The sequence below is a fragment of the Chiloscyllium punctatum genome, chromosome 35, assembly GCF_047496795.1.
Source record: "Chiloscyllium punctatum isolate Juve2018m chromosome 35, sChiPun1.3, whole genome shotgun sequence".
Lineage (NCBI taxonomy): Eukaryota > Metazoa > Chordata > Chondrichthyes > Orectolobiformes > Hemiscylliidae > Chiloscyllium > Chiloscyllium punctatum.
The window spans coordinates 4,950,673-4,967,579 of NC_092773.1; the positions used below are offsets into that span (position 1 = coordinate 4,950,673).

At 46.2% G+C, this 16,907-nt stretch overlaps 1 protein-coding gene across 4 annotated transcripts in view; it reads right to left on the reverse strand.

Moving 5' to 3' along the window:
- kansl3 (KAT8 regulatory NSL complex subunit 3) overlaps positions 1-14,823 on the reverse strand; it is an 87,285-nt gene extending 72,462 nt beyond the window's left edge. For 2 of the 4 annotated variants that reach the window (XM_072553824.1, XM_072553825.1), the window contains exons 1-4: positions 14,461-14,822; positions 11,921-12,091; positions 6,399-6,489; positions 1,031-1,216 (exon numbers count right to left, since the gene is read on the reverse strand). In XM_072553824.1, the coding sequence (XP_072409925.1) occupies positions 1,031-1,216; positions 6,399-6,489; positions 11,921-12,091; positions 14,461-14,675 (663 nt within the window). In that variant the 5' untranslated portion in view covers positions 14,676-14,822. Of the gene's footprint in view, positions 1-1,030; positions 1,217-6,398; positions 6,490-11,920; positions 12,092-14,460 lie in introns of all 4 variants that reach the window. The other 2 variants (XM_072553826.1, XM_072553827.1) reach the window with 1 other exon arrangement.
- Positions 14,824-16,907: the final 2,084 nt, after the last annotated feature.

Consider the following 16,907-nt stretch of genomic DNA (forward strand, 5'->3'; position numbering starts at 1 on the left):
CAGGTTAGGTGAATTGGCCATGCTACAATTGCCCATAGTGTTCACAGATGAGAGAGTTAGGTACATTAGTCAGGGGAAATGTAGAGTAATAGGCTAGGGGAATGGGTTTCAGTGGGTTGCTCTTCGGGGAGTCGGTGTGGACTCATTGGGCTGAACGGCCTGTCTCCACACTGTAGGGCTTCTATGATTATACCTTTGTTTGAGCCAGAATACTGATCTTAAAATGGCCAGATGGTAAACAATTCGCGACCATTCATTTCTGCTATAAATAATGAAATTAGCTGAAAAGCTCAACTAAGTCTGTATTAATTGGATGCCACATACACCAACAAAAGGAGGTCTGAAATTCTGTCAGAAAGACAAATTAAATTGGGTTTCAGCTTGAAAGCAGTAGTTCAGGTAGCAAAGGACATTGAAAGTGTAAAATCAAAGAGAGCTCTATCGGTATTGAGCAGTGCTTTCTCTGGCAGCACAGCACTGCCTCGCTGATGGTATAATACTCCCACTGTCAGGCTCAATCAAGGGTTCAAACCTCATGACCTTCAACTGTTTTCCAGCTGGGCTTTCAGTGTCAACCAAAGCTCAGTGGGAAGATCTCTCATTTTGCCATTGCAAGATTCTATGTTCATACCCGACTCCACAAACTTGATGCAAAATCTTGATGGCTACTTTCCTCTGTCAGTACTGAGGGAATGCTGTACTGCTGCACATTCTATCTTACAGAAAAAGTGCACTACAGAGACCATGCTCATCATCTCAGACACAATGATTTCTCACATTAGTGCAACAATAAGCAGGTTCACCCCATATTCATTTCTCGACAAACATCAATCATGAAAGATTACTAGGTCATCAGTATTTTGCTGTACACTGGAGTTTGCCACATGCTAATATGCTGCTGCATTGTACTACAAGTAATTAGAGTACTTAGCTTGAAAACTAAGGTGGTCTTAGGAAAAATGCTAGTCTATCTTTCACCAAATACATGCAGTTGAGTTCTCCATGATTGTGCAGAATCTGTCATACCTACCTTGCATTTCAAGGTCTGAAGCACATCTAAGTATGCTGCCAGCATGGGCAGGCTCAGGGTTTCCACCAGCGTTGTGTGCAGCCATTGTGTCAACTTGGTGTCCCAGCTGACACAGGCGAGGGCCTGTCGAACACGTCGGGCACATTTATCCACCGCGATCCTCCGCAGCACTGGTTCATTACTGGCCTGAGGACAATAACCTTAGTTTCACTTTGAGATTCAACACAGCACAATTTCTCCAAGCACGACAAATCCCTGCATTCTGCATTATCCTTCCCTCCCAATTGGGGCCAGGATGAGACATTGCTCTTGCTGATTTTTAGTTCTATGACTGGAGTGTGGACAAAAACAAGATGTCCTGCTTCCCATGTCCCCTTTGGAATGCTCCCGCATCAGGAATGGAATTTAGCATTCCATCTGAGCGCCTACTAAAAAGACATACAAACATGTCAACAAGGAACAGGTACAGACCACTCAGCCCCTGAAGCCTGCGCAAACATTCACCAAGGTCATGACTGACCTGCTTACTCCACATTCTTGCCTATCCCCGGATCAGAGACTCAGTGGTTAGCACTGCTGCCTCATAGCACCAGGGACCCAGGTTCAATTCCCACTTTGTGCAAGCTCCACACAGACCGTTGCCCGTTCTCCCCATGCTTCGGTGTCCTCCCACAGTACAAAGATGTGCAGGTCAGGTGAACTGGCCATTCTAAATTGCCCGCAGTGTTAGGTGCAGGGTTAAATGTAGGGGAATGGGTCTGGGTGGGTTGCTCTTCGGAGGGTCGGTGTGGACTTGGTGGGCCGAAGGGCCTGTTTCCACACTGCAGGGAATCTAATCTAATCAAAGCTCTTCACTCCCTTGCTAATCAAGAATTTATCCACCTATGCCTTCAAAATATTCAAGGACTCTTACTTCAGCCAACATTTCAGGAAGAGAACTCCATAGACTCACTATCTCTATGGCAAACAGATGCTCAACATCTGTTTAAATGGGCGACCCCTTATTTTTAAACAATCATCTCTGGTTTGAGATTCTCCCACAGCAGAAACATCCTCTCCACATTCATCCAGTTAAGATCTCTCAGGATCTTTAATGTTTCCATCAAGTTGTCTTGTATTCTTCTAAACTCCAGCAGATACAAGCCTAGTGTGACCAACCTCTCCCCAAAAGACAACCCGTCTATTCCAGATATTGGTCGAGTAAACTTTCTCTGAACTGCTTCCAATGCATTTGTGTCCTTCTTTACACTGTGCACAGTACTTCAGATGTCATCTTGTGAATGCCCTATATGACTGAAGCATAAACTCCCTATTTTTGCCTTTGCAAAATCTCACAATAAATGATGATTTTATTAGTCTTACCGATTACTTTGCTGGACCTGAACACTAACCTTCAGCAATTCAAGCATGATGTTCTCTGTGCACCTAGATTTAGAGAAGTCATGGAACAGAAGTCTTGGAAAGTCAGGAGCATGGTGGCTCAGTGATGAGCACTGCTGCTTTACAGCACAAGGGACCTGGGATCGATTACACCCTTGGTCAACTGTCTGTATGGAGTTTACACATTCCACACGGGTTTCCTCCAGGTGATCTGGTTTTCTTCCCAAAGTCCAGATTAGGTGGACTGGCCATGCTAAATAGAGTCATAGAGACATACAACATGGAAACAGACTCTTCGGTCTAACTCCTCTTTGCCGACCAGATATCCTAGACACACTTAGTCCCATTTGCCAGTGTTTGGCTCATATCCCTCTAAACCCTCCCTATTCATATATCTATCCAGGTGCTTTTTAAAACACTGTAACTGCACCAGCCTCCACCACTTCCTCCGACAGCTCATTCCATTCACTCACCAAACTCTGCAAGAAAAAGTTGCCCCTCAATTCCCTTTTCCTCCTCCCTAAACCCTATACCCTCTACCCTCTAGTTTTTGACTCCCTTACTCCAGAGAAAAGACCTTGTCTATTCACCCGATCCATGCCCCTCATAATTTTAAAAACCTCTAAGGTCACACCTCAGCCTCTGATCTGCCAGGGAAAAAAATTCCACCCTATTCAGCCTCAGAGCAGATGCAGCGGAGACGGAGAAATTGGGAATGAGGGATAGCGTTTTTACAGGAGGTGGGGTAGTCCAGGTAACTGTGGGAGTCAGTGAGTTTAAAGTCGATGTCAGTGTTGAGTTGGTCGCTGGAAATGGAGATGGAGAGGTCCAGGAAGGGGAAAGAGGTGGTCCCAGGATGACCAATTTCACCGTAGAACGTCCCAAACGGCCTCCTTCTTCAAAGACCACAATTTCCCCTCTCATGTAGGCGATGATGCCCTCCAGTGCATCTCCTCCACTTCCCGCACCTCTGCCTTCAAACTCCACTCCTCCAATCACAACAAGGAGACAAACCACCCCCACTACCCAGTCCTCACCTGCCACCCAACCAAAGTCTGGATGCATCACGTCACCCTCCGCCATTTTCACCACCTACAAATAGATCCCACCACCAGGGATATATTGCTCCTCCTACCCCGATCTGCATTCTGGAGAAACCATTCCCTCCACGACTCCCTTGTTAGTTCCATACCCCCGACCAACCCACCCTCCATTCCTGGCAGTTTCACCTGCCACAAGAAGTGAAAAACCTGCACCCACACCTCCCCCCCTCACCTCCAACCAAAGCCCCAAAGGATCCTTCCACATCCGACAGAGATTTACCTGTACTTCCAAACACATCAACTACTATGTCCGTTGCTCTTGATGTGGTCTCCTCTACATTGGGGAGACGGTACACCAACTTGCGGAACATTTCAGAGAACAGCTCTGGGACACATGCACTAAACAACCCCACTGCCTTGTGGCAGAACACTTAAACTCTCCCCTCCCACTCCACTAAGGACATGCAAATCCTGGGCCTTCTCCACCACCAAACTCTAGCCACCTGACACCTGGAGGAAGAGCGCTTCATCTTCTGCCTTGGGACCCTCCAACCACACGGAATCAGTGTAGATTACACAAGTTTCTTCACTTCCCCTCCCCCCACCTTATCCCAGATGCAACCTTCCAACTGGATTCTGCCCTCTTGAACTGTCCGAACTGTCCATCTTCATTCCCACCTGCTCTCCGACCTATCACCTTCAGTCATACCTTCATCGACATATCGTAATCCCAGCTACCTTCTCCCCAGCCCCAGCCCCCCTCCCATTTATCTCTCAGCTCCCTTGGGCCACCCTCTCATTCTTACTGTAGAGCTTATGCTCAAAACATCGACTCTCCTGCTCCTCAGATGCTGCTGGACTGGCTGTGCTTTTCCAGCACTATACTTTGAGTTCGTGACAGTTATTTCCAGAAGGTAACTTGCATCCTCTGCAGAGAAAACCAATTCAAAAGACCTGTTCAACTTCAGACTCATTTTCGTGAGGACCAAAGCTCAGTTTGTTAACTCTTTCTTTCCAAACTACAGATTGGGTGTCCTTTCTTCAAGTGCCCAAAAGCAGAGAAGATCTAAAAATTTAATGTATTTTGAAAGCAGACCTCAACAAACTTGGAGACACACCAAATTTGGGGCCTTAGGAAAAGATCTTGGCTTTTCGGTCTTACCAGGCTATTTACAAATCAGAAAACTGGAAAAGAAATATAAGCTCAACAAAATGGCAAAGAGATGAGAAACAAGGCCAAAATTAGAATATGAGAGAAAACAAGCTAGAAATATAAAGTCAAACAGTAAATGTTTCTAGCTTGTTTTCTCTCATATTCTAATATTTTTCTTCCTTTTTCATCTTTTTGACATTCTTTGCTCAGTTAACATTTCTTCCGATCTTCAGAGATGTGACACATCTTTGCATATTTACTTGATTTGCCTTTAAGTTTGATACTTTATTTAAATATTTTAGTTAACTACAAATGGTGGATCTGTCCCTTGGAACTTTTCTTCATTGCTGCAAAGTATCCATTTTGCATATTATGAATATCCCTAAATGCTTGGCCATCTCTCAAATAACCTTACCGTTAAACTGGATTTGCCTTCATAATTACCCTTGAGCTTAAAATACTAGTCTTGCACCAACTACTCTCTTCCTCAAACTGAATGTAAAACTCAATCATATTTTGTTCACGGTGACCTTAGGATGCCTTCAGGACAAGGTCTCACTGAATTTCAGGTTTAGAAATGACTGATTTCTGTAGAGAGACACAATGTGCTGTTCGCAGAAGTGATCCTGAAAATAATCTGTGCGGTCCTCTTGCTCCCTTCTGGTTTTTCCAGTCCATGCCCAAGTTAAAATCCCCCTTGATTATTGCAGCACCTTTCTGACAAGCTCCCATTGTTTCTTCTTTCATACTCTGTTCTACCATATGACTATGGTTAGAGGAGAAAGTGAGGACTGCAGATGCTGGAGATCAGAGCTGAAAACGTGTTGCTGGAAAAGCGCAGCAGGTCAGGCAGCATCCAAGGAATAGGAGAATCGACGTTTCGGGCATCAGCCCTTCTTCAGGAATGAGGAAAGTGTGTCCAGCAGGCTAAGATGAAAGGTAGGGAGGAGGGACTAGGGGGAGGGGCATTGGGAATGCGATAGGTGGAGGGAGGTCAAGGTGGGGGTGATAGGCTGGAGTGGGGTGGGGGGTGGAGAGGTCAGGAAGAAGATTGCAGGTTAGGAAGGCGGTGCTGAGTTCGAGGGATTTGACTGAGACAAGGTGGGGGGGAGGGGAAATGATCTCCAGTTTCCTCATTTTCCCTCCCCCCACCTTGTCTCAGTCAAATCCCTCGAACTCAGCACCACCTTCCTAAGCTGCAATCTTCTTCCTGACCTCTCCACCCCCACCCCACTCCGGCCTATCACCCTCATCTTGACCTCCCTCCACCTATCGCATTCCCAACGCCCCTCCCCCAAGTCCCTCCTCCCTACCTTTTATATTAGCCTGCTGGACACACTTTCCTCATTCCTGAAGAAGGGCGGATGCCCGAAACGTCGATTCGACTATGGTGAGAGACCTGGACACCATTCACATCTTGACGTGATTATTTTTCATCTGTATCCAAATCTTTTCCATACTGAGGTTTCATAATTAGATCATTCCCCCTCTATTCGACTAATAGCAGGAAATTAACAGAGCTACCTTTAACCCCTCAAGTCCTCTGGGCAACCCCACATTAAGGGGCACTGATTGCAACATCAGACAGTTTCCCAATGGTCAGATTCTATTGAGTCTGCTGACAGTGAGCCTAGTTGCACCATTCTCCAGGGTTCAATCAACCTCACCCCTCACCTCATCACCCAATGAACAGCTTCCATCTATGGTGGTGGTGGTAGGAGGAGACAGATGGTGGCAGTCAGGGCAGGACAGGCCAAACTTTGACCAAGCTAAGAAACCAAGTGCTACTCACCCCCTCATTCGCCAGTCTTGCCAACCGATCTGAATACAATGCTTTCACGACCTTGTTGAACAATTTGTTCTGAGTTGCAGTCCATCCCAACCTGGAGAGTAGACACAGGATAAATGGACCTGACAGACAGGGACAACAAAGACTGTGGAGGACTTTTAACATCATGACAGAAATCACCCAATCAGCTGAACATGGAAAGAAGAACACCTTTGAGCTTCTTCCACCAGCTCAGATTTCAGGGGGGGGGGACAAGTCTGAGGAAATCAAAGAGACACAACCAATTACGCTACCAACCAGTGAATGTGGCACTCACTCTCCAAACAGGTGCAATGGCAACAGAGAAACTGGGAGAAAAAAAATCAAGTTCTCAGAGCGAACTTAGTGTGAGGAAGTGCAACTGAGAGAGTCAGAGGGACCTCACAGATGTAGGTCAAAAGACAATTGATATAGTCCCAGCTAATATTAATACAGGTCAAATCAGATCTCAGAGTGAGACCTAGCTTGATAGATCATAAGGTTAATTTTGAAGTTTTTAACCATATTAGCTCATGACTAAACATACTTATACAAGACTCACAATGTTCTTTAACAGAAGTACACAAATTTATTGTATGAAAGGGAAGAAATAACAAAGTTACATGCAAGCCTAAGACAGTTTAGAAAGATTTTAAATGTTTCCCCCTTTTCCCCAATAGTATACTTAACAGGTACTCAACCCAGTGAAATGTCAATCCTACCTTTGGAGCAGACTGAGAGGGGACCCAATAGAGGTGTATAAGATTATGAGGGGCACGGACATGGTGGAGAGGGAGCGGCTGTTCCTCTTAGTTGAAGGGTTAATAATAAGGGGACATTATCTCAAGGTGATAATTTCAATTTCAAGGAGATTTGAAGAATTTTTTTTCACCCAGATTGTAGGGGTTATCTAGAACGTACCACCTGGGGGATACTTGAGGGAGAAAACCTCAACTTTTAAAAGGTACTTGGACGACTACTTGAAAGGTCATAACATTCAAGGGCATGAGTGCTTGAAATGTAGGTGTAGAGCAGCTTTTGTTGATGTATACTCGTTGATCCAAATGATCTCTTCTGTACTGTAAGACACTGTGATTCTATCATAACTCTTTAAATTTCTTATTTAAGTGACTCTTGCCAGTTGAGATTCCCTTGATAGTTATCTGGATTTCTTTCTTGGTTTTCATAGTCAACCGATTTCTATCCAGTGCCAATAGCCGAAATCATTTTTCAGTTCTGTCAGCTTGAAACTTTGGACACAAACACTCAGTTGGAGACGTCACAAACGAATCTGTCCTTCTGCACTACGAAACCTGATTGTTTCAAACTGAATTCAAACCACGCCTGGCTCTGGTCTGTTGTTGTAGACCAGAATAAACTCCATCAAAATTTATTTAGATAGAACATAGAACATCACAGTGCAGTACAGACCCTTCAGCCCTCAATGTTGCACTGACTGTGAAACCAATCTGAAGCCCATCTAACCTACACTATTCCATTTTCATCCATGTCTTTCCAAAGACCATTTAAATGCCCTTAAAGTTGGCGAGTCTACTACTGTTGCAGGCATTCGATTCCATGCCCCCTACTACTCTGAGTAAAGAAACTATCTCTGACATTTGTCCTGTATCTATCACCCCTCAATTTAAAGCTAGGTCCCTCATGCTAGCCATCACCATCCGAGGAAAAAGGCTCTCATTGTCCACCCTATCTAACCCCCTGATTATCTTGTATGTCTCAATAGTCACCTCTCAACCTTCTTCTCTCAAACAATAACAGCCTCAGGTCCCTCAGCCTTTCCTCATAAGACCAGGCAATATCCTAGTAAATCTCCTCTGAATCCGCTCCAAAGCTTCCACATCCTTCCTAGATTGCAGTGACCAGAAGTGGACGCAATACCCCAAGTGCGGCCACACCAGAGATTTGTACAGCTGCAGCATGATTCCCATGGCTCTGAGACTCAATCTCTCCACCAACAAAAGCTAACACTTGTTGCAATGCCGGTGCCGCAGCCACGGTTGGTATTGTTTACGGCTGAAGCTGTTGCCCCTCGACAGGTGGATCTCACGTCACCAAGGACAATGACCGCTACCCTGGTTGCCGTACCCCTTTCTGCAACCACCAACACAGCAGCTGCCTTCTGTCCCCAAGTGGTCACCAAGCAGTAAAGTACTACTGTCCAAAGAAAGCGACCAGCATTGTCACTGTGGCTGAGTGCATCCTGGAGTGGTGGCCATTACCAAAACAGGCAGGGCCCCGCGGCTTTGGCTATTATGACGAGGAAGACCAACTCAGCAGCCAACTACAACATGGAGGCCTGCAGCCCCTGGCCCAGCTACTCCGTGAGGTCACCGCCCAGTAAAAACCTGTTGGCGCATGCCGGGGGCCCCACTTCCCTGCAAACAGCTAAGGAGCAGGAAGTGAGGAGAGTTCGGCACAGAAAAGATCTGGAGTCAGGAGGCAGTCTCCGAAAAGAGCTACGGTATGAGCCAAAATATTGCGTCAAAGCCCTAAGGCTTCAAAAACTCTCAAAAGGTTGATGTCCAAGTCGAGGAAAAGCACTGGGCAGCAGCCACCACAACCAGGCCCGCTGTAAAGCAGCAACTTAAGAGAAGAGAAGGTGGAGCCAACGGCCCACGGACAGAGATAGGTTCCTCTCAGAACCTCTTAAAACATTTCCACAAAAGAAGCTAACGGGCCTTAATTGGATGTAGTTATTTTAAAAGTTTTGTTGTTACTGCGTGGCGACAGAATTTACTAAGCATTTACCGAGAAAACTTTTTTTGTTGTGTTAAAACTACACAGCCACTAAATAAAATAAAACTGCTGTTCCTTAAAAGCAAAATAAAAGCTAACACACCGTATGACTTCTTAACAACCCAATCAACCAGGGTGGCAACTTTCAGGGATCTATGTACATGGACACCTAGATCTCTCTCTGAGCATCTACACTACCAAGAATCTTTCATTAGCCCAGTACACTTTATTCCTCTTGCTCCTTCCAAAGTGAATCACCTCACACTTTTCCAATTAAACTCCATTTGCCACCTATCAGCCCAGCTCTGCAGCTTATCGATGTCCGTCTGTAACCTGCAACATTCTTCAGCACTATCCACAACTCCACCAATCTTAGTGTCAACTGCAAATTTACTAACCCATCCTTCTATGCCCTCACCCAGGTCATTTATAAAAATGACAAACAGCAGTGGCCCCAAAACAGATCCTTGCCACACATCCCTAGTAATGAACTCCAAAATGAACATTTCCCATCAACCACCATCCTCTGTCTTGTTTCAGCTAGGCGATGTCTGATCTAAACGGCTAAAATCACCCACAATCCCATGCCTCCGTATTTTGTACGATAGCCTACTGTGGAGAATCTTATCAAACGCCTTACTGAAATTCATTTACCTGTACACTACATCACAACCGCTTTACCTTCATCCACCTGCTTGGTCACCATCTCAAAAAACTTGGTAAGATTTGTGAGGCATGACCTACCCTTCACAAAACCGTGTTGGTTATCCTTACTCAACTTATTCCTCTCTAGATGATTATAAATTCTATCTCTCATGACCTTCTCCAAAACCTAACCCACAACCGAAGTAAGGCTCACTGGTCTATAATTTCCACGGTTGTCTCTACTCCCTTTCTCGAACAAGGGAGCAACATTTGCTATTCTTCAGTCTTCTGGCACTATTCCTGTCGACGATGATAAAGATCAAAGCCAAAGGCTCTGCAATCTTCTCCCTGGCTTCCCAGAGAATCCGAGGATAGATCCCATCCGGCCCAGGGGACTTCTCTATTTTCACACTGGCCAGAATTGCTAACACCTCCTCCTTGTCTTGTCTAGTAGACTGTATCTCAGTATTCTCCTCGACAACATTGTCTTTTTCCAATGTGAATACTGACGAAAAATATTCATTTAGTGCTTCCCCTAACCGCTTGGACTCCACACACAACTTCCCACTACTTTCCTCGAGTGGTACTAACCTTGCTCCAGTCATTCTTTTATTCCTCACATTCCGATAGAAAGCTTTAGGGTTTTCCTTCATTCTACCTGCTTACAACTTCTCATGTCCCCTCCTGGCTCTTCTTAGCTCTCTCAAGGTCTTTCCTGGCTAAACTGTAACTCTCAAGTACCCTGAGCCTTCACGTCTCATCCTAATATGAACCTTCTTCCTCCTCTTGACAAGAGATTCAACTTCTTCAGTAAACCACGTCTCCCTCGCTCGACAACATCGTCCCTGTCTGACAGGTACATACTTACCAAGGACCCACAGTAGCTGTTCCTTGAATAAGCTCCATATTTCAATTGTGCCCATCCCCTGCAGTTTCCTTTCCCATCCCATGCATGTTAAATCTTGCCTAATCACATCATAATTGCCTTTCCCTCTGCAATAACTCTTGCCCTGTAATATATAGCTATTCCTTTCCATGGCTAAGATAAACATAACCGATCTGTGGTCACTATTGCCAAAGTGCTCACCTACCTCCAAATCAACACCTGGCCAGGTACCCAGTACCAAATCCAATGTGGTGTCATCTCACCCCTTGTTGGCTTGTCTACATACCGTATCAGGAAAGCATCCTGCATGCATTGGACAAAACCGGCTCATCTAAAGTATTTTAACAACAGTATTTACAGTCAATATTTGGAAAGTTAAAGGCCCCCATAACAACTACCCTGTTACTCTCGCTCCTATCCACAATTATCCTTTCCTCTACATCTCTAGAACTATTTGGAGGCCTATGGAAAACTCTCAATAGGGAGACCTCTGCTTTCCTGTTTCTAACCTCAGCCCACACAACATCGAAGTCCCAAGTATCAACCCACAGCCGAGTCCCTAAGTTTTTTTATTTTAAAGGGAAGTGCCAGGTGCTGTATTCCAGATGGAAATTGATCAGTCAAACTGTCAGATTTTAAGCAAAATTCACTTTATTCATACACTATAATTAAAATACAACAAAAGAAAGAAGAAGTTGCAACAACTGAACTCTCCAGGAAGAATCCATCCCTCTCCATGCCTACAGTCTGAGATTAAACCAGCCTACTTACAGATTTGACCCAAAGGTGAGCTTCTGACATTGCTGAAATGAGCCATTTCCACCTCCATTATTTAACACAATGTCATCTGGCTGTACACCTACTGCAGAACTTCTCATCACCCATACTTCTCAATAAAACTCGCCTGGCTGCTCTCCCACATTTTACCCAATGATCACATGAGGCTATTTGACTTCAAAGTTCATCACCGACGTCTTGACTCACACCAAACTCGAGACCCCTTTCAACCAAGTACCACTGATCTGCAAACAGTTCAAACTTGTGCTAAAACAGAGATGCAATGTGCTAATTGGAAACATAGAAAGATGTGGGTTCACCACACTTGTGTGGGTACATTTATTGCAACAAGAACGCTATTATCCAGAACTTTCCATCCCCAGATATTGGCCCATCTCAGGAGCCACCCAGATTACGTGTGGACACAGTAGAAGATAGTCACCTGTTGATGTGATCCTCCCAGTCATCAGGTGGCAAAGGGGCATCTGTGTCTGTCCTTGCAAAGATGACATGACGCTCACATTCGTTCATCACACTCCGAGCCTTCTGGTTATCATACAGGGGGGTTGGTGTTGGAATTACTGTCTCCACATCAACAGTCACGTCACAATCACTGCAAAATACAGAACCCCATCATTACACCTAAAGGTGGAAACCCAAAGATTCTGGAACTAGCGTGGAGGGGGGTGTTGTTTTTGTAGACTTCTCTAAAGTCACAATGAATTAGATGGTTTTCACAGAACATAAACAGGTGATTTTGGCATTGAGGCTTGGATGAGCATTAACGCACCATCTCTCACCTCTCAGCTTACTCAATTCGCTTGAAATCCTTTATCTCCCTCATGTTTATCAGCCTACCCAAAATTATATCTGCACTCTTCATGTTGACCAGTCCTTGCAGGACTTTGAACAAAGCACTCCTCATTACAAAGGGATAGATAAAAAAGTAGAGTTGACACGAAAGATCTGCTGACCCTGTTTGGTCAGGTTCATAGGGTTAATTAGTGCCATATATAAAGTGGTTTTTGGGTGAGGTCGCAAATTGTTATTTTCAGTGCTGGTTCCTGATGCAAATATGCTGCAGCCACTGACCATCTTTGCAACACATGCCAGTGTTTTCTGTGTAAAGGTTGACATTTACGTGTTTCATCTCATACTTGCAGAGCTTCAGGTGTCCTACTGGTCATCTGCCTACTTTGCCATTCAGAAAATCATGTGCCATGCATGAGATCACAAAATTACCTGTGCTGGATGACTGCCAACATACTGGAGATTGGCCTTTGAGAAAACGGCCACATTTGTTTTTGTGTCCTTTCCACAAGTGACTGGAATGTGGCACAAATACTAAAGTGAAGTTAGTTCAGCTTCTTTTCTTAATAATTGTAATTGGTCATTGTTTCGCAGCCATACCACAAGTTGCTGAGAACACAGGCACCACAAATATCTATGCTGATCATACAAGTCAGCTTCATGTTATGTCACAGACATTTTGTGTATGAACCAACTGTGGTAGCTGTGATCCCAAATCCGATATCAGTTTCCACATCAAGAGACACGTTCTGTGACATTGAAAATCTAAGGTTGCTGAATTTGTTCACTACTTACAGAGGTACATTCTTTACCGTGATCATGAACGGAGATGTGGCACCCTATCCCATAACCATGGTTTTACTAATGCTTAATAGTTGCAGGCATAAGAGAGCCATAAATCTCTGCAGCGGAATTTCTGTTAGAGTGACTGGCACAGCATTATCAGCATTGAGGAGTTCCCTGATCAACACGTACTTTTGTTTCACCTTCATTTTCAGTCAGGGTAAATGGTAGAGATTGCTATCTGACTGATAATGCAGATAAACTCCTCCCATGTCGACAGGGAAAGTTATTTTTAACCCCATTCCAGGGTCCTATAGAAGTGAAAATATCTTGGTCAGGTTGAGTTTCAAAATTCCAACTCAGTGAAAGGAATATCGCTTTAGTTCCAAGCCAGGATGAAGCATAGCTTTGAGCGAAACATTCCCTTGACGTATGAAGTGGTAGGGATTGTTGCTTTGGAAGGTGCCATCGAAAAGGTTTTGGTGAATTTCTGCAGTGCACCTTGTCGATGGTGCACACTGATACTGCTGAGCATTAGTGGTGGAGGGAGTGGACAGTGAAAGCGATGGTTGGGGATGTCAGCAAGCTGTTCACAATACTTTGTATTTGGTGGTGTCAAGGTTTTCGCTGTACTCCTAACTTTTGCCATTTGGATGGTGGACAGCCTTTGGGGTGTCAGGAGGTGGGTTACAAACTCACTACAGCATTCCTCACCTCTGACCTGCTCTCGGAGCAACAATACTTGCATAGTTGGTCCATTTGAGTTTCTGGTCAATGCTAACCCCGATGTTGATAAGGGGGGAATCAATGATCAGAACAGTATTGAATATCAAAGGGTGATGGTTAGATTGTTTCTTATTGGAGGTGGTCATTGCCTGGCACTTATAAAGACAAAAAGGGAAACATATCCTTCAGTCCTATTCCATCTAGACACCCCAGTCTGATCTAGTCCCATTTGACGACATTTGGTCCCTATCCCACTGAATCTTTCCTATTTATAAACCCATCCAATTTCTATGCTAAGAATGTTAAGGTTCGGGAATTGGACTGGAGTCATCCTGCCAGGAAAGGTGAACGTTGGGACCAAACCCCGGGGACAGTTATACCCCCGCCCCGCTCCCCCCCCCACCAACCCCCCCCACCACCCCACCCCCCACCAACCCCCCCCCCACCCCACCTCCCCACCCCCCACCAACCCCCACCCACCCCACCCCACCCCCACTCCCCCCCACCCCCCCCCAACCCCCACTCCCCCACCCCCCCCCCACCCACCCCCCCACCCCCCCCCACCCCCCACTCCCCCACCCACCCCCCCACCCCCCCCACCCCCCCCCCCCACCCCCCCCCACCCCCCCCCCCCCCCCTCCAAGGCGTGACACGGCCCTTCACCTGCTGCTGTCCTGCTGCCTCCGCGGGGTCACGAAGAGAAGCCGTGCCGGCCTGGAGCTGCTGGCCTCGGGGTGTGCGCTCCACGGTTTAGCGTAGCTGTGATCCAGGAAAACCAGGTCGAGCTCCCGCTCATGGGCCGAGAGCTGCAGCAGGAGCGAGGCGCCCATCCTCCGGGCCGAGCTCTGCAGGTCCCGCTCGCTGCCCCGACAACACATGGACGCGGCGACTGCGACCGAAGATCCCGGGGCTGCTCCTGGGTCCTCGGCCGGCCTCCAGGACCAACAGCCCGCCTCTGGGTCGCCCGCCGCCAAAATCGCAGCAACTCGAGCCCGCGGCTCACGGCCTATTGCCCGACCTCCATCGACAGCGCCACCCACTGTACGGCCTCCAACTACAGCGGCGCCTGCGGCCGACCCAGATAGCGCCGGTATTTGGGCCTCCATCGACAGCGCCACCCCCTGTATGGCCTCCCAATACAGCGGCGCCTGCGGCCGATCCAGATAGCGCCGGTATTTGGGCCTCCATCGACAGCGCCACCCCCTGTATGGCCTCCCAATACAGCGGCGCCTGCGGCCGATCCAGATAGCGCCGGTATTTGGGCCTCCATCGACAGCGCCACCCACTGTATGGCCTCCAACTACAGCTGCTCCCTCATCAGGTGGTTATCAGCTTCCAAATAAACTTGTTGGACGATAACCTGGTGTTGTGTGATTTTTAACTTTATACAACCCAGTCCAACATCGGCATCTTCAAATCATGGAGGTCAAGGAATATGGGGAAAGTAGCATTGCGGTAGAGCAGCTGTGATCAAATTGAATGTTGGGACAAACTCAGCAGCTGAATACCACAAAGGTAGACAGGCAGGAGGGTGGAAGGACACAGCAAGCCAGGTAGCATCACGTGGTGAAGTCGACGGTTCAGGTGTAATTATTCTTCAGGGGTTTTTTTATTAGATTTTCTACAGTGTGGAAACAGGCCCTTCAGCCCAACAAGTCCACACTGCCCCTCCGAAGAGAAACCCACCCAAACCCATTCCCATACCCCATATTTACCCCTGACTAACGCACCTAACACTGTGGGCAATTTCCCATGGCCAATTCACCTGACCTGCACATCTTTGGATTGTGGGAGGAAACCGGAGCACCCGGAGGAAACCCGCACATACACAAGGAAAATGCGCTAACTCCACAAAGACAGGTGGGAATCGAACCCAGGACCCTGGTGCTGTGAGGCAGAAGTGCTATTTTGCCAGCTATCTTATCAGTACCACTGCTTGCTGCAAAATACACAATAGTTTGCTTTTAGGAACAGCTCCTAGGTTGAAGTATGTTTTATACATTTATTCAGTGATGGGTTTTGGCTTTGTATAATTCAAAAGCACTGCACTGCCATTGGAAGGGTTACACCTGAAACATCAACTTCTCCACCTCCTGATGGTGCCTGGCTTGCTATGTTCTTCCACCTTCCTGCCTATCCACCGGCATCTGCAGTTCTTTTGTCTCTGATCGCTTCCTGGGGCAATTACGACTTGGATGCGAAAGCTGGTGGCATTGAAAAGAAGCACAAGCCAATTCAGTCAAAGGCCAATAGAACAAACAAATGATGGTAGAACATTAAGAGCTAGGCTAGGACAGCTCTGCTTTAAATGTTATTTGATGGTGACACATTATCTCTTCTCATAACTCTTAGTGAAAACCTTGTTTCAAAGTTCCCTTTTGTTGCTCCAGTTAGAATCATCAGAGCCATGCATCTTATTATGTATTATTATTCTTATTACATGGGTAAATCCACCTCCCACCCCCAACTTAAACCAGCAACACACAAGATTTATCCTGTGCAGTAATTGTATAAAAATTCAAGAGGCCAAGAACTATCCGAAAGGTCACTACTTAAAGTAAAAATGAACAACTTTATTTCTTAAAGTATTACAGAGAATAATTAACTGACAACTATTTATAGAATTATAGAGATGTACAACATGGAAACAGACCCTTCGGTCCAACCTGTCCATGCCAACCAGATATCCCAACCCAATCTAGTCCCACATGCCAGCACCCGGCCCATATCCCTCCAAACCCCTCCTATTCATATACCCATCCAAATGCCTCTTAAATGTTGCAATTGTACCCGCCTCCACATCCTCTGGCAGCTCATTCCATACACATACCACCCTCTGCATGAAAACGTTGCCCCTTTGGTCTCTTTTATATCTTTCCCCTCTCACCCTAAACCTATGCCCTCTAGTTCTGGACTCCTGATCTCAGGGAAAAGACTTTGTCTATTTACCCTATCCATGCCCCTCATAATTTTGTAAACCTCTGTAAAGGTCACCCCTCAGCCTCCGACGCTCCAGGGAAAACAGCCCCAGCCTGTTCAGCCTCTCCCTGTAGCTCAAATCCTCCAGCCCTGGCAATATCCTTGTAAATCTTTTCTGAACCCTTTTACAA